This window comes from Phyllostomus discolor, chromosome 1 (genome assembly GCF_004126475.2).
Source record: "Phyllostomus discolor isolate MPI-MPIP mPhyDis1 chromosome 1, mPhyDis1.pri.v3, whole genome shotgun sequence".
NCBI classification, from domain to species: domain Eukaryota; kingdom Metazoa; phylum Chordata; class Mammalia; order Chiroptera; family Phyllostomidae; genus Phyllostomus; species Phyllostomus discolor.
The window spans coordinates 24,094,598-24,118,983 of NC_040903.2; the positions used below are offsets into that span (position 1 = coordinate 24,094,598).

Genomic DNA, 24,386 nt, shown 5'->3' on the forward strand with positions numbered 1-24,386 from the left:
TCAGTACCAAAAATATATATTTCTTTGGCTTTATTTCCTAATTCTAATGAGACTACGCAACTTTTCAAGTTTATTGACATTTATATTTCTTATTTTTCAAACTTTTTGTTTTATTGATTTTCAGAGCTCTTTGTATTACTGAGCATTAAGCCACTGATGTATCATAATTGGACTGAGAGCTTTTTTATAGGTTATTTGCTTCCCCTCCTTCCAAGTGGCACCAAAACCAGATTAATAAGGGGTCTATTTTCACACATTTTCTACTTATCTTCTCAGACTATTAGCAATAAAATTGCAAACCACAGAAATATAAATCTAAAAACCAATACAGCAAGTGAAAATAATAATCAATGATAATATGAAATATTATTTGGAAAGTGTTCTCATTTTCTTCAAACACACAGATTTCTTCTAGGGACATGCTGGAGGAACTGAAGGTTATTGATAAACCCTGAATTTTCTTTTGACAATTTTACTTCTACTCTTATTTTGGACCTATTTTTTGTTGCCATTGGGGTTAAGGACTCACATGAAGGGGAAAAAATGTCTTCGAAGCCATTAAAGACTTAGGGGAAAAAGTGTTTATACGTTTGTGTGTATGAGAGAAAGAGTTCATTTTGGTTCCTTTTACAGAAGAAAATATTTGATTTGAGATATATGCTTTTAAGAAGCTATTATATTCTCTTTTATTAGATATTTATTTATTTTTTAGAGGGAAGGGAAGAGAAGAAGAAAGAGAGGGAGAGAGACATCAATGGGTGGTTGCCTCTGGTGTACCCCCCACCCTGGGACCTAGCCCACAAACCAGGCATGTGCCCTGACTGGGAATCGAACCAGTGACCCTTTGGTTCACAGGCCTGCAGTCAATCCACTGAGCCACACCAGCGAGTGCAAGAAGCTATTATATTCTAAATGTCTTTTCTAAAAGAAGGTATATTTTCTAAGTACCTACAGGTAATAAAAATTCCCAAAATAAAATGTCAAAATAGATTTCAAAATTATAAAATTTTCACATTTTTAACACATTTCAAAATAGTAAGTATTTTTAAAATTACTCTTAACACAAAAGTCTTGGGAGACTGAGTCATGAATTTTCAAAGCAATTTTAAAATAAATCCAATCACATAATAGATTGACCCACAACCGTTCTCACATTAATTTGGAATGGAACTACCATTACATGACTTTTACCTAGGATGGCCTTACTTGTTTATTTCTTGCTTTGCCAATAGCTAGCAAATTTCCTTCTATTAGGTAAATGTAACAGAAGCAAGAAAAAAATGTTAAAGAATACAACGGGACTAAGAATGATATGGTCATGAGATCTGAATAAGACAAAAAAAAACCCTGAAGATAATTAAAAACTAAGGACTAGTAAGGAAAATGTAAATCTCTTAAGTGTTTAAGAAACCAAAGAGTTAAAATAGCTGAGAGTCTATAAAATTTTTTTGAAATAGGTAAAGCACAAGAAAAAATAATTCCCAAAAGAGGAACTATAGCTAGTTAACAAACATTTTTTAAAGGTCACATTAGCCCTGGCTGGCATAGCTCAGTGGACTGAGCACAGGCTGTGAACCAAAGCATCGCAGGTTCAATTCCCAGTCAGGGCACAAGCCTGGGTTGCAGGTCATGGCCCCCAGCAACCGCACATTGATGTTTCTCTCTCTCTCTCTCTCCCTCCCTTCCCTCTCTAAAAATAAATAAATAAAATCTTTTTAAAAAGTCACATTAAGTCATCTAATATATGCAAATTAAAATGTGAACCTTTACCTAAAACCACAAAAGTACAATGGAAGGTTTTGTCATGTATTACTTATTCTATAGTTAATGCTACAACCCTTTTGAAATGTAATTTTTATCAAGAACTATAAAAATGTTCGTATCAATGCATGTTATTTGTGGCTTGCTAATACTCCCATGGTAAGGAAAGGGACAAATCTTCCTTACAGCATTCCAAATATTAGTAGGTTTATCTCCCCCTAGGAGGTCAAGCTTAACCCTCCCCAACCCTGAATGTGGACTAGACTTAGTGACTCATTTCTAAAGGCTAGATAGAGTACAGAAAAAGAAGGTAACTTTATAGTAGAGAAACCTAGCAAGCACCACCTTAACCAAAAGAATGAGGTAAACATCATTAGTGATGTTGTTGATATCATGTACCCTTTGATATGATGTGATAAGAAGGGCACTTCACTCCTGTGGTATTCTTCCCAAAAACCCTAACACCAAGTCAAATCATGAGAAAAGTCACGAAACCCAAATTGAGGGGAATTCTACAAAACATCTATCCAACAGGCCTCAAAACTATCAAGGCCATCAAAAACAAGGAAAGCCTACAAAACTATCACAGACCAGAGGGGACAAAGCACACTAACACCACTTCTAGATGATTGCAGGAAAGTCCTTGTAAATGATAAAAAGAAGTAGATTATTACTGACATTTTACTTAAGTTAGCAATATTGGGTAATGTACCATTAATTCCACAGTCATCCATTATTCTCCAGAAACATTTGGAGACTGACCTCCCTGTAATTCTACTAAGAAGCTTATACATTAGTTTTTATTTGAGGAAGAGCTAGGTATTTCTGTCCTTCCATGCAAGCATTCAATCCCTTTATATTTTATGACTGCGGAGTCTCTGGCCCCTGCTGCCCCAGCTCCACTGTGGACCCAACATAAACTGAACACATGACTTGGAAAAGTCCTCTCCTTTGTTTTATCTTTTTTTAAATTTTTTACTGTATTTATTTCCATTTATCCCCCTTCTACTCCCCTCCCCCCACCTTTCCTTTCTTTTAAACAAATCCTCCCTGGTACTCCATCAAAATATAACAAACATCAGCTTATCCTTCACATACCTCAGATCCACTCCTTACTAGGAAGAAAAGAAAAGCAATCAGTTCTAAGAACCCAAAATTTAATCTGTCAACTTCATTCCTCCATTATTTTGAATACTGAAAATATGAACCCTTATTTAACCTCCCTACTTTCTTGCCAATCTCTAGTTTCCTCTCTTCTTCAATAAAGGTTAATTTCCTGCTCCTGCTTCCAAAAGCAATATTACTAAGAAATTCATTTCCCTCACAAGCAATGAGTCACAGATCCAGTATGCTCAATGTGAAATTCTTGTGGTTAAGAGGAAAAATTATGTAGAATTACTATATGCCCAAAATTTAAACCTATGGAAGAATTACTCTACATTAAAATGATTATATCGGTTCTGTTAAAGGTGATCAGATGTATTTTTCCTCATTGTTTTCCTACTTATCTATACTACATTTTACTTTATGAATCAAATTAATATACAGGGTTGAGCAAAAGTAGTTTACAGTTGTGAGTACACAAAAGTTTATTTTTGTATTATTATTTATTAATTATTATATTATTTCCATACTAACTGTAAATCCACTGTTGCCCTAACCTGTATTTACACTGAGTATGTAAATTTGTCACATATGTAAACATTTACATACATATGCATACAAAAGATTCTACCCAAAGTAAATACTAAAGGTTGATGCCAAGACTTCCACACATGAATAACGGAAAGATAAATTTTTATCTATGGAGAGATGCTTCTAAATGGTCTAAAACATTAAGGGTTAAGTACTTAAAAATAATTTAGAATTGGTTGCCTCTGAAAAGGGCTAGGGAACTGAATAAAAAAATATTTCATTGTACACCATTTGTGTCTGAACTATTCATAAAATAATAACTTTTTTAAGAGAGAGAGAGGAAGGGAAAGAGACAGAAACATCAATTTGTTGTTCCACTTATTTATGCATTCACTGGTTCATTACTTTATGTGCTGACTGGGGATCGAACCTACAACCTTGCCATATGGGGCCAAAGTTCCAACCACCTGAGCCACCCAACCAGGGCCAAAATATTAACTTTTTATACCAACAACCATCATTTAAAGTAAGCTTCTTGTTCTTCCCCCTACCAGAAAGGACAAGTAATTCCATCTCAATTTTCCCTTGAACAGAATATCCTAAATTGTCTTAGCCCTCTGTCTGTCCCTCTGTCTGTCCCTCTGTCCTCACTGAATTTGTTGGATCAAGTTAATATATAATAAAAAAAAGATTCTAAACTCTATAAATAAATATGTTACAAAATGAACCAAGAAATGACCAAATATGGCCCTGGTTGGCGTAGCTCAGTGGATTGAGCACGGGCTGCGAACCAAAGTGTCACAGGTTCGATTCCCAGTCAGGGCACATGCCTGGGTTGCAGGCCATGACCCCCAGCAACCGCACATTGATGTTTCTCTCTCTCTATCTCCCTCCCTTCTCTCTCTAAAAATAAATAAATAAAATATTTTTAAAAAAAGAAACGACCAAATATAAACAAATCACATAATAGTACTTCTAAAGTCAGCCTTTACTCTAAATCTGAGGTCATCATTCTTTGCAAAATCAATTATCAAAGTGTACCTTTCTCTTCCCCTATTCTCCCCCTGCTGGAAGCTTTAACAATTAAGAGAATCAAACCACTGAAACAACTGTGTACATACCACCAACTATTAATGTTGGTATAGTGTTTCGTTCAATTGAGTTTAAAATAAAGGCAAATGATAATACATATTTAAATCCATTATATTTATCTATTTACCTATTTTTAGAGATAGGCGAAGGGAGGAAGAGAGGGAGAGAAACACTGATGTATTAGAGATACATCAATCAGTTGCCTCTAGCAAGCCTCCAAAAACTGGGGACCTGGCCCACAACCCAGGCGTGTGCCCTGACTGGGAATCAAACTAGTGACCTTTCAGTTTGCAGGTCAGCACCCAATCCACTGAGTCGCATCAGCCAAGGCTAAATTCTTTTAACAACACACATAAAACAGGAGGAAAAAAGATAAAAGACAAGGACTTAAGTTTTGTTTCAGGTGTTTCTCCAGTGCACACCCAGAAATCTAAGACACGCTGGATACATACTATAGCTGGGATGGCAAGCAGAAAAACGTGTGAAGAAAAGAGAGGGAAAAGAGATAATAAATATTACAACCCATTAAATAAGAAATGAATTCTTCTTTCTAGAATTTTCTGAACACGCCAACCCTAAAACATATTTATTTATATTTGTATATCAAAACCTGACTCGTGAATAGGAAAGAAAGGAACCAGTATTTCAATAAATGGTCCCAGGAAAACCTGCTAGCAACTGAAAAGGAAAAAGATCCAGCAGCAATTCTAGAAGACAATTTAGGTGAATATTTACTTGACCTTTGTGGAAGAATTTCTTACGGATATATACAATGGAAAGTATCGACAAATCTGTATCATAAATCTGTGTGTACAAAAAATAATCCCAAAATAAGAGCAAAAGACCAAAGGAAAAAAACACATTTCACTAATATGGTTAGCAAAGACGTCTTAATAATATAGAGTATATGCAAACAGTCTTAAATAAATTAGACATTGAATTTGAGATTACAAACTATAACGTTTATGACAATACAAGTCCAGAAGGTAAAAAATGTTGGTAATTTCTGAATAATTTCCAGAACAACCAAGAACTCTGAACAGTGACTGGATTAAATGACATTTAGCAATTATTAATTTTTAAAAATATAACTACAATGTTAATTATCTTAACTAAAGAGTCCTTAACTTGAAAAATCCCACTAAGTATTTTCAATATTAAAGAGATACAATGCCTGCGATCTAGCTGGAAATGATCCTGCAAAGGTGGAAATCTAGACAGAGTAAAACAACCATTAGTTGAATAACTGTTGAAGCCAGTTGATGGTACACAGGAGTTCCTTTTACTACTCTACCTTTCAGCATAAAAAATTTCAAACAGCCCTGGCTGGTGTAGCTCAATGGATTGAGTGCGGGCTGCGAACCAGGCATTGCAGGTTCGATTCCCAGTCAGGGCACATGCCTGGGTTGCAGGCCATGGCCCCCAGCAACCGCACATTGATGTTTCTCTCTCTCTCTTTCTCCCTCCCTTCCCTCTCTAAAAATAAATAAATAAAATCTTTGAAAAAAAATTTCAAACACATCTGTTACTTTGAAATACATTTTTACTTAAAAATAAAACAAAAACTCGCTGCCCCCCTTCATAAAAACACAAAAAACCCAGGGTTCTTCTTCTTGAGAAAGCAGGGATAATCAAGGCTGATTCAAGGTCAGAGGATGAAAATCTCTCTACTAAGATTTTAAGAAGTTGATTTATGATGAAATTTCCTTTGCCAGTAGCCTGCCAAATCTTTACAATAATCAAGAAAGAACAATATCAAAATTATTTTCCATTTAAAAAATAAAAATAAAAACCCATAGCAAGAACAAGTAACAATTTAGAATGCATGTAATTTGTCTTTGCAAGACAGAAAATAGAGATGCTGGCCAATGAAATGGGGAACTCAGAAGAAGCATTTATCTAAAAAGCACCAATTCTATTAATTAGAGCTCCAAAGTTATACACGGAGGAAGTGAATCATATGCTAGAACTGTCCCCCAGGACATTCACAGAGCCTACACTTGAGTTTGCTTGCTACTCTATTTTTTAGCCTTATTCCCAATTATATCACAGAGGTAATTATTCATCTTTAAAAATAATGTTTTTCTAGAAATAACTTTCTGACCCCAAGTTTTTACTCAGTGGCCAATTTGGAAAACTGATCAACCAGATGAGCAGAGATATCCCAAAACTCTGGCTACCTCTCACATTAAACAGAGAGAACAAAATGCCTATCAATTCCAGTATTACCATAATATTATACTATATACTAATGTCTAAAGTTGGGATTACTTTGATCAGATCACCCAAGTTCTCAATGTAATAAGGTGTTCAAATTCACTCATATACAATTATTTTGCAACATATTCATTTGCTTTACTCTTTTATCTGAAATGAATCTCAATCAAACATAGCCATACCTTATAATAGTTTATATTTGCCTGCAGCTTTACTACTTTCACATCCTAATAACCACCCTTCTGAAAAAGTCAAAGCAGAAAAATCATCCCTGTTTTAAAATGAGTAAAACAGACTCAAGTAAGCTAGCATGTTTACCATGGTAACACGTCTGGTATGAGACAGACCTTGGACAGGAAGTCACAGTGTGAATTCCTGACCAGGACTCATTCCACATCGGTAACATATGACAAACCATGCTAGTTACATCTGTTTCACCCTTATAAAGAAACTTCAAAGCAGTGCAGAAATTAGAAAACTATCAACTACTTCCTATTACTACTAATTACATACTTTTCTCTTAGACCACATTTTCATCTCTGATGGAAAGTGGGCAAGAATATAGATTCAAATCAATCAATCATTATTTGTTAAAAACTGTACTAAAGCTACACGTGGGAGAAGTTAAAGATTTTTTAAATATTTAAATTTTGAACTAAATCCCATATATACCCTATATATCACAATTCTATGTAATTACGAATTCTCTGAATTCTATCGTAACATTTTTTAAAAATTCAAATTAACAGCCAAGCCATTATAGTTACAAATTCCATATAATGTTCCCTACACTGATCCAATTAGGGGGTTGCATATTGTTCCACCTAGAAGTAGCTATTTACAAGAGTAAAATACAGTAAAATCATCTCTGAAATTCTTAACAGAAAATATTTTATAGGATAACAAAAAACTTAAAGACACTCTTTCAGAGGGCACACTATTCAAAAGGAAGAGACTATAGCAAGCCAGAAAAAAAAACTAACAAAGTGTTTCCTTTCCAATGGGTATGTATAGAGGACACAAGGTCAGCAGAACAGAAAGTCTGTGCAAAATATCATTGTATAGATCATATATAGATTAGAGGACAATGCCCTCATTCATCTTCAACAAATGACAACTTCACAAGCGGTACTCTTAAAACTTTGGGGATGCATCAGTTCTTACCTTCTCATTCAAGGAGGAAAGAACTGAGGCCCAGGGAGCTTCAGTGACTTACCCAAGTCACGCAGCAGAAGGGGGATTCAAACCCGTGTCTTCTCTCACTTCTCCTTTCCTGAAAAGGATATAGCTAATAAGTCCTCAGGGGACTAAGTAACTGGCAGAAGAGTTCTGAAGAGGATATAGAAAAACTAAAAGGCACAGCCCCTTTTAGTTTTTGCTCTTGCACAGCAAGAGCTGGCAATCAAGTTAATTATTAACTATAATTAACGTATATGATAATGATAACAATTATATGCCAATATCATTAACCAAAATAAATGTCACAGACAAAGCAACTTCTGTGATAACCTTTGTGGTAAAAGTTCAAATTCAAAGAAAAGAAGCTTAACTCTTCAAGGCCACCAAGAATTTACTTAGCTCTTTAATTTCTCCAAGACTCTGCAGCACAGGACTTAGTAAAGGTCCACCCAGGGGTTGTCACCATTTTTCTGGAAGCTCCAAGTTACTATGACCCTATTTTCCTCTGTCTTGGACATTACCTTCTTTCTTCAGTGATACTTTTTTTCCTTCTCAGTATGTGATCATATTCTAGGAATCACATTAGGCAATACTTGCTAAAATATCATGGGACAGCAGAAAGAATGCGTCTTAGATAAATGATTCAAGTTATGGCACTACTGCTGAGAATGGATAAATTACTTAGCCTTTCTATGACTTCAGTTTCTCTATCTAAAACATGGGAGTGGTAACTGAAACTATTCATTTAAAAGGGTTGTTTCGAGGGTCAAGTGAGAATTTGTAAGAGTGCTTTATAAACTGTAAAAATGCTCTGGGCCAGCTCAACTCTAAGCCCTTAGATCTGAAATGTATCTTCAGCCGCAGCCCAGGTTCTCTGTATACTGCTTTAGAATGTTTGTATTCCCCTGGGGCTGGGCTAACACTCTTGGGCATAAAAGAGAAAGGGAAAAAAGAAATCTTCTGTTCTGAATCTTGGTGCCTCACCTAAGAATGCCCTGTCCTTCCCTGGCTAGTCCTTACTCTTGCACAATCTGAAAGATTCTCTCAAGGTGCAGGAGTAAAATTTATTATAAATAGTCAAATAAAGGGAAATCTTTCAATTTAATCATCTTTGTTTATATTCAGTATCATAACCCAAATTCTCACATTCAGAAAATGTTTTCTAAATTTCTACTCAAGTATTTAGTAGTCAAAAAAAAGAAAATTACATATGTATTTCATTTTTAAAAAAGTACTTAGTACTCATACTCTGAATTAAAATATTTAAACTCCAGGGAAAAAAAGCTGTATTTCATAAGTTTAAAACTGAAAAATTCAACAGAAGATGATATAAAAATTCCATACTATGTGACCCTAAATCACAGCGGATATAAGTTGCTTATAATTGTTAAGAAAGCAGTTTTCAACAGCTGTATTACAAAGTAGTAGTCTCTTCTGAAATTGTGAGGCACATCTCAAGTGATGTTACAAGTTTATGAATGATTTACATCATTCAGATAAATCAGAGTGGAATCTGAACTTTTTTTCTCAGTGTCATTCTCATTCACTTGCTTGCCTATATGACTTTTTTTGTTTGTTTGTTTTCTTTGTTTTTTCCTATATGACTTTTGACTTTCTGAGCAGCAGGAATTATGGCTACTGCTCCCCCAACTTACTCAGAGCCTCTCTCAACCATACTACAACCTAGATGATATATCTGCACACAGACGCACAAATGCCATTCCTAACAGGAAAAATGCTTAGGCTCACCATTACAAAGAAAGCAATGTCATTAAAAAAGGAAACTTGAACACCACATATTTCAGACAAGTCCATTTCTTCTACATTATTTTTGCTAAGAGTAACAAAGCAACAAAATACATACTATGTTAAAAAAATAACTTGTTTAAAAACTATATTGTAAGGTGAAACAAGACAGCAGCCAGAACATTGATCTCTAAGTATGGTGCACATACTATGAAGATACTTACTGAATCCCTAACTTGATTTGAAGTACCTTTCTTAGCTGTTAAATCTTGAAAGCGCTGCACCTGTAACACTTGTCAATTAATGAGTGCAGTCAAGCAAAAGCCAGCTTCATTCTGTATTTTTAGAAAGCTGAGACTCACATCAGTGCTCTGACCTAAGTTTAAAAAGGAAATGAAAATTCGATATGAAAATAACCAATAAGAGGTCACTTTCTCCAAACAAATGCATTGAAGTTGAAAATGTTATAAACAAAATATAACACTACTATACACCCAAAAATCATTTTAGTTTAGAAAAATATACTTTCCCATAAAGCTGAATTTATTTACTTTACTTATTTTTTAATTGACTGATTTGAGAGAGAGAGAGAGAGAGAGACATGAATTCATGGACTTGTTTGTCCACTTATTTATGCATTCATTGGTTCATTCTTGTATGTGCTTTGACCCGGGATCAAGCTGGCAAATTAGAGTACAGGGAGGACACTCTAATCCACTGAGGTACTCGGCTAGGGTGCAAAGAGTTGAATTTAATTTTAAAAGCAATACACATTTATAGTTTTAAAATTCAAACACAGAAAGGCTAAAAAATAAATAAAACCGCAAAAGTGAAATGTACTCCCCCCTCCTCAGAGGCAACTTCTATTAATAAAATTCATGTAAATTTTCTAGGTATTTCAGGTATATGCATGCTGTATATACTAGGCTGAATTACTATTAAAAATCACTACATTTCAAATCACCAAAATGTCTTAAATATGACTTATTTTGTAGACTGGTTGCTCTAATTTTCAGAGCTTAGGTTAACTATTTAAAGCCATGGTTCATCACAATATATATAATGATGAAAATTGGAAACTACATTAATGTCCAAAGTTAAATAGGTCAGTTTATTTAAAATATCTTATCAAAGATGGCCAGCTAAAAATTAAGTTTAGGCCCTGGCTGGTGTGGCGCTCTGGATTGAATTCTGGCCTGCAAACCAAATGGTTGCTGGTTCAATTTCCAGTCAGGGCACAAGCCAGAGATGTGGGACAGATCCCCAGGAGCAGTGCATGAGAAGCAACCACACATTGATATTTTTCTCCTTCTCTTTCTCCCTCTCTTCCCCTCTCTCTAAAATAAATAAAATCTTTTTTAAAAAATCAAGTTAGAAAGTTTCTAAGGCCACAGTATAAAGTGCATTAAGTTAAACAAAAAATTAGAATACAAGCCTATGTGGCTTTAGATCTCATTTACACCAAAAGATGAATTTTTAAAAAGTAAAATACCAGAAGGAAATATGTACAGAGATGACTTTTGAATGAGTGGGGTATGTTTTATTGTTGTTGGCTTTATATATTATTATCCTTCACAGTTTTACAATAACAAACATCTTGTGTTTAAAAAGGTGGAGGAAGGGCTATTAGAAATGCATAGTCAAACTAAGTTTAAATAGAACAAAACAATTAGTGAAAGTAGTTCTATTAGCATATTCTGATAGCTAAAACAAGTACGTTTATTTAATACATTTTCCATAATTGTGCAAATCAAAAAGTCTAGTCAACACCGCTGTCATATAAAGTAAATGAGCTTTGGGTCAAGAGAAAACTGGGCCTGAATAACTCTGGGCAATTTACCCAACCACCCAGAGCCTGTTTCCTCCAGTGTAAATCAGGGAAAACAATATCTGACTTGGAGGGTTGATGTGTTGGGTAAACATAATGTAAAGGAAATTAAGGGACTGGCATATACATCCCATTAATAGTAAATGATGGTCATTACAGAGGGAAACTGGGGTAGGAGGAGGTAGAAGAGGATAAACGGGGGATAAATGGTAATAGAAAGAGACACTACTTGGGGTAGTGAACACAATACAATATACAAATGATATAGAATTGTATACCTTAAACCTGTGTAATTTTATTAACCAATGAAACCCCAATAAATTCAATTAAAAAATAGTAAGTGTCATTATTATTGATGTTCAGGCAGGTAATTGTTTTTAAATTTCAGACTCAAATAATTTTCAGCCCTCTTTCAAAATGGTTTGAAAGTGCCCAAACTGTTCTTTACCTAACTGCAGTTTCTACTGATATGTGCCCAACTACAGAGACGAACATTCACATGGTTAGTCTGTGCTGTGCAGGCCACAGCGTGAAAATGCACATGAACACATACCAAAAAAACACCGTTACTTATAAACTTATAGTAGTAATTGTCTAAGAAGTTTTATAATCTTAAAGATCCCTAATATAAACCACAATATAACAAAGAGCCACTGGGAGGAGTGCTTAATTTTCTGCAAAATCTTTTTAACCCATATACTGATTTATCACTATCATCATCCATTTAGACAATTTAGTGTCTTACACTGAGGTGTTTTGTTCTAAGTCCTATTAAATTATATGGAAAAGATTACTACGAAAATTCTTTTTAGCAACATACTGGTTTTTTACAGGTACAAAATAAACTTGAGATTTTTCTTCATTTATTTATTCCATCCACAAGCCTACTGATTGCCTAATCAGTTCTCCCTGACCTCATGGGGCCTCCCATGGGAATAGGCCAGACAGCCACAGACAGTTAAATATGGAAGGTAAAGTGATGTTTCAGTGGCTGTTTACAGAAGCCTAAGGTGGGTTAGGACAGAGCTCTAGTAAAGGTCATATGAGACCTGAGCCTTCAAAGAAAAACAGCCATGCTTAAAGACTAGGAAGAGAGGAAAAACAAACAGTATTTCTCTGGATTCAGTCCCCCACAAAAATATCAATGCAACAATCAAATTTAACATTTTTACAAACTCATTTGGAAAGGGATTTGGCAGTGAGAAATTTATTCAGTTTATGATGATCCAATGGCAGTCCAAATAGTAAAACACCTAAATCAATCAATTTGATTTTCCTAAATCAAAAATTTGGGAAAAACCCAAATAACTGTACTAGCAGGCCGAAGGCATTAGATGGGCCTTTGGTGTGCGGAATGCAAGGTGATGTACAGGGAGGGGAAAATACTCCAAATGTACTCTAAGCCTAGTAAGATAATTACTCAAGACAACAAAGCAAAAAGACCTCGAAGTGCTTGCAGAATGTTTCTTGAGATCATCTTCCAGCTCTACAACTTCAGGCAAAAAGACCAACAAAACAATGGACTTCTGTAAGGACAGGATTAGAAATGGGACAGAAAACATTATCTTGCCCTTAACAAAAAACGGCCTGTCAAAACAGAAGTACTGTGTATATAGTTCTAAACACTGCGGTCCAAAGACAATTGGCTATAGTGATTAAGAGAGCAGGCTTGGGGCCTGGCTGGGTAGCTCAACTGGTTCGAGTGTCATCCCGAAATACCAAGGTTGTGGGCACGATCCCCGGTCAGGACACATACAAGAATCAAACAATGAATGCATAAATAAGTGGAACAACAATCTCTCTCTCTCTCTCAAATCAATAAAAATTTTTTTTAAAAAAAGGCTTGTTCAAATCCAACTTTCTGCCACTATGTATCAGTCCCTTCCTTTAGACAACGGGAGTAGGCACATCTACATCTGAGTTGCTCTACGGTAAAATGAAAAAACACAGAAGTTTTTAGCTCAGTACCTGACACACAGTATTCCACAAAATGGTGACTATCATCACTACTATAAGGATGCATTTTTCCAGGCAAAAACTATTAAAATATTAAAAGACATTCTCAAACTTTGATGTGTATTAAAATAACCTGAGGTGCCTGTTGAAAATGCAGATTTCTGTGACCCCCTCCTCCCATGAAATAATTCTATGCGTCTAAAGAAGTATGTGGGCCAAACATCAAGAATTATTGAAGAGAATCAAGACACTGCCTTATATAAAAGAGCTGAAAACTAAGGTTCTTCCATAAAGAACTGGCCTAAAATAGACAGTACATTCAAGAGGAATACAAACATATTCACCAAGTTCATTCCTTCAACCAACAATCATTGAGTACCTAATATGCAGTAAAAAGGAAAGACAAGGTTCCCATCTGCGGACTTTAATTTCTTGTATGGGAGAGAGAATATAGAAAGTAAGGAAATTCCTCTCTCCTAAGACCTCCCCTCGACTTCCAGCCTTTAAAACCCTCAAGAGGAAGGACGCCACTCTCCCTTCTGGGAGCATGCCCATGCCTCTCTTCCTTCTCAGGCTTGCATCTCCCAAACTCTAAGGGTCCCCACAACATTTGCAACCAAGGGCGCAGCAGCAGCTGGTCCTGGCCTTATCCCTCAACCTGTTTCCAAGGCCCCCTCTTCTCTGACTTCCAGCAAGCCAAAGCAGCCCCACCAAGGCTCTCTCCTGCCTCTTCTTCTATTCTAAGCTCTTCTTTATTTCACTGTCCCCAGCTTTAATACACTACTCTCAAAATCAAAATAACTAAATAAATAAAAATGGAAATTCCAAATAGTGACACATGTTATGTGGAAAACAAGAGAATGGAGAGGTCAATGCAGGGCAATCTCCCTGAAGACACAACGTCTGAACTAAGGCCTGCATTACATCATGGAATCAATAGCAAGATCTGGAATAAGAGCAGTGAAGCCGTAGGGTGCAGCAAGTGCAAATGCCCTAAGGCAGGTGCAAGCCTGGCAAGTTCCAGGGACCACGCTAGTGGGGATGGAACAAAGGATGAAACTGACCCGGCCAGGCTCTGCCACAATGATCTAGTGCCGAAACATGTAGTGCCTGGCAAACTTTGGAAAAGATTTTGGAGTTTACTCTGAATGTGATGGGAGGCTTTCAACAAAGGGGTGACATAATCTGACTTACATTTTAAAGGATCTCTTAGGGTGTGGTAAGAGGAATGAACCATTAAAAGTCAAAGTGGAAACAGGTAAACCAGCAGGTTACTGCAGTAGGCCTGGTGAGAGAGGGTGACAGTTAGCAAAGGTGGTAGCAGTAGAGATGGGAAGGTGACAGATCTGAAACATTTACTGAACACAGTAACTTAAGGCAAATCAAAGAAAAAGAGTTAAGTCGCCTGGGACTAATTTTATCCAAGGGACAGATAAAAGGTTTTATCCAGAGATTAAAAGGTTTTAGGTAAGTTTATAGCTAATAGGAACTCAAATGGGTTACCAGCACACTTAGAATACTTCATACTACGTACTTATCCTTTGAAGCTGAGGTAAAGGGGACATTTCCTTCTCTTTTGGCACCACCCATAAAGCACTGGGCTGAATGGGCACACAGCAAGACTCCGTGTCAATAAAGCATACTGAGTGGGACTTGTAAGGGAAAATCTTTCAGGACCTTATTGCTGCAGGCACTGTCAGCACTGGGAGCATACTGTAGCTATGGAACAGAACTAAACCTCTACCTGAATCAAATCACTAAATTAGCAAAAACTTTTTAAAACTTCCATATTGTCAACTCAGGCTGTTCTGTGCCTGCTCTTCCCAGAGCTAAACAAGAAAAGCCTTACTTTGCCACACAATGCATATTAATTTCTTAAATCTTATAGCATCATAAATATGTGGGAGGAAATCTTTTAAAAACACTTTTAATTTTCATGGTATGGCAAACACATAGTGATTCCTCCTGAAAAGTTAAGGTCCAAAAGTCCGTATCTAAAAAAGCAGGTTACAGAAAAGCACATGTGCTTTTTTTGTGTAAAATATATAAATGCCATTGAAGGCAGGCATATCGATGATTTTTTGTTTGTGGTGATCTGCTTCAATCAACACTTCCAATTATCACAAATTACTTTGTATAAGAAAAAAATCAGTTATACATTAGCATAAAAGGTTTAAAAAAAGAACTGCAAGAAAACAACTTAATTTGTCTAAATCAACAGGATTCCAACTGTGGAATTAAGAAGATCTCAATTGCCCACACAGGAGGAAGAAATTTGTTAAGAGGAGGTTCATGTTATACCTACCCCACAAGAACACACCCTTAAGGTAGTAGCCTCAACTCATAAAGAACTGTTCCTGGATTTAATAAGGGGCAATCAATTAGCACATACTTTTGTTTTTCCTTCTCTCAGTTTACCAAAGAAATACCTCAATTTATGAGTTCTGCGGCGGCGGGGGGTGGGATGTTCTTTTTAAAAACCAAGTTAGGACAAAAGGGACATCTGGTCTTCAGGTCTCCCTCGTGCCCTCGAGGGGTGCAGAGGGTGGCAGGGCTGGCAGCAGGCTACACTACACTGCATGGCCAGTCACCTGAAGTGGCAGGAAACATAAGCTTTCTGCCACCTGCACAAACTGGGCAGCGAGTACACTTCCTAAGGGTCTCGAGACTGAAACGCTGAGGCAGTTTACTGCCGTCCAAGTTACTGTAGGCACAGCTGCCAACGATTTCTCGCAACATAAAAACTGGAAGGTCTCTCTTCAACAAACACAGGTATTGGGTGCGTCAAGCTCATCTAACTCTCTTGGTGCAAACCCAAGACATTCTTACTAGGACCACATCTTCGATTTTGCAAAGTAGAGCTGAAAACATCCTACTGACTCTTTACAGCTAACAAACATCATCTAGGCTAAAATCTTACACGCATAGCAAGAGCCGCTTTGGAAAACTTTGAATTTAAACGGCAACATGGGACTTCAGCTACTCCGGTAACCAGTTAATCTCACATAAACTGTTCCAATAAAGGGTGCTACCTCTTTACTGTCAGCTCTGGTTCCACTTACTGAACAAACAGAAAAAAAAGGGAATCCTTTAAATTTGCAACACAATAAAAGATAAGAAGCTCCCGCTTTCTGGGTGGCAGCTTTTCTCTTATCAATCACAACAAAGGACGCATCCTAGCGTCTTCCTTAAACCCCGCAAGGGCTACAAAACAGAGATAAATGATATTGTGTGAATTGGTGGATTTCTCCTTCCAGTTAACGTACGACTCTCTTACTCCATTATACGCCTCCACCCGAATTGACTGTCTTACCCTAAAAATAAAACCACCCGGGGCTACCGTCCACTTTCCTGCCAAGCCCCGACTCTGGTTTCTCCTGCAGAGAAAGCCAAACTGCAGGCTTTTCTTTCTCGCTTATCGCAGGGGAACGCGGGTTCGGCAGCAGCGAGTTTCTCCCAGGGCGGAATCGCCAGCCCCGCCGGGGAAACACCGAGCCCGAGAAGCAGCCCCTCTGCCGCAGCCACCGCAGTCCGTGAGAGCCTGAGGACCACCCCCAGGAAAAACCGGGTGAGGGGAAGGTGGGCCGAAGGGGAGACACTCACCCGCCCAGACAGTAACCGACGGGGCGGGGAGGATGTGGGCCAGGACCCAGGCTCGGCAGAAAGACCGCCTGGAGTTTCCGGACGCTGCGGGTGCTGCTCTCGGCCTCTGGCTTCCTCCCCTCTTCTGTTTTGGTGAGACTGACCACGTCACTATAAACCACGAGACCCGGATCTACCCGCTTCCGCGGGCGGCGGCGCAACAGATTGCAGCGACTCGAGACCCCAGCGGTCTGTCGGCCGAGCATGCGCGCACTCCGCGCCTGCCCAGTGCGTCCGAGGAGGCGGGGACGGGGGCGAGCGTCCCAATATTTGTACGGCGGAGTCCTGGCGGGGGTTACAGTTCCGGTTGAATGGGGCGAGGCCTCGCGGATGTTAAACGGTTCCACGTAGCCTGTATTTGTCCTCGATGGACAGTTTCCTGTACTGTGCCTCCCCACTTGCCTAAGCTGATGGCCGTCCTCTACTGGAGCCTTTAGAATAGCAGTGGGTGGAGGTGGCCGCAGGTTGATGTCTGCTGAGACAGGCTACCACTGCAGGGATTGTTTTTGATCACTCAAGGCCAGGTGAAATTGGACATAAAGGATTTTGTTTTAGGTACAAAAGCACGTCGAAATTGACAGTTACTGATCCCCCTCAACCCTAACATATTTACACCCAGGAAGCTGGCTAAAATTAAGCTCAAAAGGAGTATGAAAGGGAAGATGTCACCAAAAAATGTCTTGCTGGTCTGGAGACAGTGGGGGACTGGAAGAGAAAAGCTGTGGTTAAGAGGTCAAGCCTTTTGATGCTTTAATCTTAGGGACTGGAATAAGGATACTATTTGTGGGGTAAGAACCTCACTTCTTTATAGACCAAGTTGGTGTTTACTTCTCTTGGCCTTATTAGTCTTGCTGTTAAACATTTGGGGCAGAGGAAACCTCCCAAATTGGCAAAATTTAGGGCTACTATATTGTTAAGGTCCATGAATTAACCAACTGAGTAAAATAGGGCCAGTGGTAAAAGTGGAATTTCAAAGATTTCACAAATATGCTTCTTTACCTACCTACCCTGTATGAGAAGTGAAAGTTAGCTGCCTTTCTTACTCTGACTCCGAGACTTTTCACCTACCCGGACTTCTCCATCTGCTATGTTGTTAATCATTTCAACTAGGTGAGTCACCTTCAGAAAATTGATATCTGCAAGAGCTTTTTAAAGTGGCTATTGAACAAGGCAAAGATTTCTAGGAAAATTAAAGGTTTCTGGTAAAACTCAAAGTATGTTCTAGTTAATTAAAAGTAAAAGTCAATCTTCTTGGGCCTTAATCTGCAATCTTGAGCTCTATTTACTCAAATTCAGAGCTCTTGAAGTTCAAGAGCTTAAGGTGGTGCAATCCAGTGCCCTAATGAAGTTTGTGGGCTGACCCAGTGGTAGAGGGTCTTTTAATTGGTGGAACAGAAAGTGCGGTATGCTTGGGTGCACCCATGTGCACATATGTGTTTGAAAACACAGCTGTGTTTAAGAGAACACTATGGTACAAAACTAGACTTGACCCTGGCTGGTGTGGCTCAGTGGATGGAGTGCCAGCCATGAGCTGATAGGTCGCTGTGTTTGATTCCTTCTCAGGGCACATGCCTGGGTTGCAGGCCAGGTCCTGGGCTGAGGTTGTTTCAGAGGCAACCAGTCATGGATTCTCTTACACATCAATGTTCCCTCTCTTTCTTCCTCCTCTCTCTAAAATAAATGTTTTTTTTTTTAAAAAAAAAAAGACTAGACTTATATGGGTTATTGCAAAATTAGCAGTACTTGCTTTATAATGTAGATTACTGGAAAATCATAATGTTAGGATCCCTGGTAGCTCAACTTCCAAGATACCCTCAATGATTCTTGCCTCTTGAAATGTTCGAGCCCTTTGAATTGGGGGCACTCTGACTTGTAGAAAACAGCTGAAGTTGTGTGACTTCTCAGACTAGGTCATAAAGGCTCTGATTGCAGCTTTCCACCTCATTTTCTTGGATTGCTTTCTCTGGGGGAAGATAGTCTCCATGCCACTCCACTCAAGCAGCGCTATGAAGAAGCCCACGTGGAGAGGAACAAAACCCTCCACCAACAGCCAGCCAGCACCAACTTGCCAGCCATGTGTGTAAACTACAACTGGGTTAATCCTGCAACCCTAATCGTGCATTGTATAGACTGCACACTGACCCAACATCTGCTTGCGATCTCGTGAGAGATAGAAAGGGCCAGCTCTTGTAATTAAATGAAAGAGAGTTTGAAAGGAATCCAGCTTATTATTTATGTCATATATTGTTGCATTTTCTAGACCTTTATATAAATGGATTCATATAACATACTCCTTTTTGGCTAGCATCTCTTACTCAGCATGCTTATTTTCAGATTTATGATTGTTTTATGTATCAGTAGTTCATACCTTTTGATTTCTGTGTAGCATTCCATTATATGGACATACCACCTTTGTGTTCATAGATAGAACTTTTGGGTTTCCAGTTTGGGCTATAAAAAATAAAGCTGCCAGGAACATTTGAATATAAGTCTTTGTGTAAATATATGCTTTCATGTTTCTTGGGTAAATACTTAGAAGGGGAATAGTTGGGTCACATGGTAGGTGTATATTTAACTTTTAAGAGACTGCCAAACTTCTAAAGTATTGTTTTACATTCCCACCAGCAGTGTGTGAAAAAATTTATTGAGGAAACTATTTTACCCCATTTTTGAAATAGTCTTAATTTCTTTGGAGGGCAGGGCAAATAAAGTGACTATATTGGAAAGCCAGCAAACTGAAAAGATGGCGCACTAGGGTCCTAAAGAACCATCTTAAGAAAGTACAGAATTTAGGCTTCTTTTATTTCAAGAGAAGGGGGAAATGGGAGAGGAGAGAGGTGATTGATGACCGCAGACATCTGGGCGCCAACAGGGGGACAAGGGAGATTGTGAAACTTCTTGTTACTTAGTCTATTGACTCTAGGTGATGTGAGTCAATGAGGTTCAGTTCTACAAGCTGGGAAGTTCAAGATCATGGTGCCTTTACAGTCAGTGTCGAGTGAGAGCCCATTTCCTAGTTCACAGATGGCTGTCTTCTGTGTCCTCACACAATAGAGGGGCTAATAGTTTTAATTTCTGATTATGTCTATGCAAAATTCATGCATCAACTTAATTTCTATGTTTATTTTCATTGTATTTACTTAATGTTTACCATAATTATATGTCATCTCATGTCCTAAATTTGAATAGTCATAGTTTTAGTTTCCTTTGAATTCTGAAAAAATCTCCAGGAAGTAAGCTATATTTGCTTTTTAAAAAATCATGATTGCTGGTATAGTAACTGTCTATTGTTCTTAGGGACAAAAATGTGCAACTATTTACAAACTTAACTTTTAGTGCTAATTAACTTTTTTACAATGTTATTTAGTCCTATAGTTTCTTTTATAATAATACTTTTTTTTAAAGAACAGATATTGATAGAATTTTTTACTTACATTCAACAATGGCTTCATTGGAGCTGGAGCATGGATCCTCCACCTAACTTCAAAGGTTACATTTTAAACAAAATTTACATAACAGAACATAGTTGTAGTGGATTTGTACTGTGTTAATTTTATTACACAAGAACTATGATTCTACGAAATTCCCTTCCCTACAGTTACAGGTTAACCAGAGCCATGAGAGACATTTTATGCATGATTTAGAAAGCAGCAGTGAAAAAAAACTACCTTTTTTTCTTTAAACAATTTCATTAAGACATAAGATACATACCATACAACTCACAATTGTCATCTTTTTACACTCAAAAGGGCAATGCAGAGCACCAGGTACTGTTGCAGTTCACACATCTTGTCACTGATGTTTTGACTCACTGATGTTTGTGAGGAAGAAGCTGGGTCCACAGCAACTGTCTCCTGCTGGATCCCCTCCTTCAGCTTCTCCAAATCTGACTCCTGGGTCAGGTGTACATTTAGTTTTATAATGAAAGATATAGCTTCTCTTGCAGGTCACTTAAAGTCAGAGGCTTGCAGGTGGTATGGGACCGAGGCAGGTTCCAGCTTGACTTTAGGGTGTTGTTTATCTTCGCTCTTCTGCACTTCATATGCATCTTTCCTTCCTAGGCTTCCTGCCATGCTGGCATCAGGCTCAGTCCCAGACACAGAAACAAAAGCCATAGTTAAACCATTTGACCAGTTTCCACAATTGTGCAAGGTCAAATTCCAAAACAAATACTATGGCATTCCCAGAGGGACTGGTTCTGTGATCAAATCCTGTTAAAATGTTACACACTCACAATCTTTGAGAATCCATTTCCAACAATAAGACATCCAAGGGCATAATTAGTGGAGAGTAACTGGCCTATGCAACCTTCACCCCTAATTTGGAAATGTCTTTCTGGAGGTTATTTTGTTCAAGTACCTCTTGAGGAGCTTTTATTTCTTCCAGTATTCAGCTTCAGATTATTACTTGGCTCTTCCTCCATATTCAGCTTTGGTATATCGAGTGAACAAACACCAAGGTGGAATGAAATGACCTGGAAATAAAGAATAAACTTACAGATCAATTGAATACAGGACCACACTGTACATACTGCCTAGGCTTGCTAATCAGGCCCTGAGGGGGGCAGAATCAAAGGATACAGCATGCTACTGTAAACGGAATGAAAATTAAAATATGGTTAACATTTGATATGTATGATTTTAAAAATGTATATTGTGGAGGTGCCCCCCCTACCTGAGTGTATAATTGGTGTAGGAATAATGTTTAAATGGAAATTTCTCCTTTACTGGGTAAAATTTTTAAAAGAATAATATGTTCATTGACCCTTTTAAGAGTATTAGTTGGCTATGCAAACTGAGAGCCTTTAGAGTCTCCTAAGCCTGGCCCTGTCTGCTGCTGTTGTGGAATTGGGCCTTTCATGTCAATCAACTGTTTAAGGTCATTACACATCAGCCTGGTCCACAGATAACAGTTCCAAAATCTAAGGTTCAATATACACAGCTGTGTCTCAATGTCCAGCAGATAGTCAAAATTCTCATTAAAGAAGATAAGTACAACTTTATCCAGGGGGCTAAATTACAAATTGTGTTTCTGGCAGTAATAGAAGAATTGGATACAAATAAATGCCCCACTCCCTAACTCTTGGGCTGTTACCAATAGGTTTGCAATTTGGTCTGGCAAGCGGGCCATAGATAACTGGTTGAAAAAAGGGGTACTGCTCTTTGAAAATCTTTATGTAAATCCTAAGGGAAAACTGAAGTGGGGCATGTTGATGCTCACCAAAGAAACCTTATGCAAGGAATCAAGTTGATGCCTTAGTTTGATCTCTGCAAGTGGCAACCTGGGTCCATGAAGTGAGTTGGCATGGGGGAATGCAAGTCATGCAGCAACAGACCAAATTACAAAATACACCTGTGGCCTTAACGGAAGCTCAAACCATTAATAATAATTAGTTTGTTTGCTATCAGGAAAGGCAATGTTTGCAATTAGCCCTGGGAAGTGTTCCAAGGGTAGAAAGTCCAGCCCATAGCTGGCAAATAGATAATATTGAGCCTTTGTCTATTAATCCAGGGGAACTTATATGGGTAATGACAGAATTTGACACATTTTGGGTTTGCTTTGCATACCTAGTGACTGAAGCTAATAATTTTAATACTATCAAAACTGGAAAAAAAAAACAGTATTCTAGTTTGGCCTTCATAGTAAATTTCTTTGAATCAGAGCACTCACTTCTCTGCCCACGTGGTAAAACACTGGGTATAGAGAACCATTGCATTTAATATACTGGACTTATCATATTCTTTATCACCCTGAAAGTAGGAGATTGCTAGACAATTGTGCAAGACACAACTGCTTAAAAAGATGCAGGAGCGACAATGGCTTAAAAGATTGGTCTACAAACCATAGCTTATGTTTTGCAAGCTAACATGAGGAGTAAATTTGGGTTGCCATTAAAAAAAATGTTATGCTTTTTTAAAAACTATATTTTATTGATCATGTTATTACATTTGTCCTGATTTTTCCCCCTTTGCCCTCCTCCACCCAGCAATCCCCACTCCCACAGGAAATCCCCCCACCATTGTTAATGTCCACAGGTCATACATATAAGTTCTGTGGCTACTCCATTTCCTTTCTTTAAAAATTTATTTAATATATTTTCATTATGCTATTACAGTTGTCCCATTTTTTTCCTTTAGTCCCCTCCCACCAACATTCCCCCACCTTAGTTCATGTCTATGTATCATCCATGTAAGTTCTTTGACTTCTCCATTTCCCATACTGTTCTTTACCTCCTCTTGTCTATTTTGCATAAATAGTAGGTACTATTTATGCTTTTTATTCCCTGTACCTTTTCCTCCATTCTCCCTCCTCCCCCTTCCCACTGATAACCCTCCATGTGATCTCAATTTCAGTCATTCTGTTCCTGTTCCAGTTGTTTGCCTAGTTTGTTTTTGGTTTTGTTTTAGGTTTGGTTATTGATAGTTGTGAGTTTGTTGTCTTTTTACTGTTCATATTTTTGATCATCTTCTTTTTCTTAGATAAGTCCCTTTAACATTTCATATAATAAGGGCTTGGTGATTAAGAACTCCTTTAATTTGACCTTATCTGGGACCACTTTATCTGCCCTCCATTCTAAATGATAGCTTTGATGCATAGTTTAATCTTGGATGTAGGTCCTTGCCTTTCATGACTTGGAAGACTTCTTTTCAGCCCCTTCTTGCCTGTAAGATTTCTTTTGAGAAACCAGCTGATAGTCTAATCGGAACTTCTTTGTAGGCAACTGTCTCCTTTTCTCTTGCTGCTTTTAAGATTCTCTCTTTGTCTTTCATCTTGGGTAATGTAGTTATGATGTGCCTTGGTGTGTGCTTCCTTGAGTCCAACTTCTTTGGGACTCTCTGAGCTTCCTGGACTTCCTGAAAGTCTATTTCCTTTGCCAGATTGGGGAAGTTGTCTTTCAGTATGTTTTCAAGTAAGTTTTCAATTTCTTGCCCTCCCTCACCTCCTTCTGGCCCCCCTATGATTCAGATGTTGGAATGTTTCAAGTTGTCCTGAAAGTTCCTAAGCCTCTCCTCATTTTTTTGAATTCTTGTTTCTGCATTCTGTTCTGGTTGACTGTTTATTTCTTCCTTCTGGTCCAAATCATTGATTTCAGTCCTGATTTCCTTCCCACCACTATTGGTTCCCTGTACATTTTCCTTTATTTCACTTTTCATAGCCTTCACTTCTTCCTCTATATTGTGACCATACTCAACCATTTGTGTGAACATCCTGATTACCAGTGCTTTGAACTCTGCATTTGATAGGTCGGCTAGCTCTTCATCGCTTAGTTCTATTTTTGGTGTTTTGATCTATTCTTTCATCGGGGCCATATATTTTTTTTGTCTTAGCA

General features: G+C 37.9%; 1 protein-coding gene across 8 annotated transcripts in view; it reads right to left on the minus strand.

Moving 5' to 3' along the window:
* SMIM14 (small integral membrane protein 14) overlaps positions 1–17,304 on the minus strand; it is a 60,374-nt gene extending 43,070 nt beyond the window's left edge. The window contains exons 1-4 of one of the 8 annotated variants that reach the window (XR_004901765.1): positions 17,018–17,276; positions 14,609–14,699; positions 9,855–10,006; positions 7,922–7,978 (exon numbers count right to left, since the gene is read on the minus strand). Coding sequence is in view for 3 of the 8 variants with exons in the window: in XM_036019854.1 (XP_035875747.1) it covers positions 14,651–14,699; positions 17,018–17,262 (294 nt within the window). In the remaining 5 variants the exon portion in view is untranslated. Of the gene's footprint in view, positions 1–7,921; positions 7,990–9,854; positions 10,007–13,174; positions 14,700–16,381; positions 16,476–16,517; positions 16,619–17,017 lie in introns of those variants that run through there. The other 7 variants (XM_036019851.1, XM_028505612.2, XM_036019854.1 and 4 more) reach the window with 7 other exon arrangements.
* Positions 17,305–24,386: the final 7,082 nt, after the last annotated feature.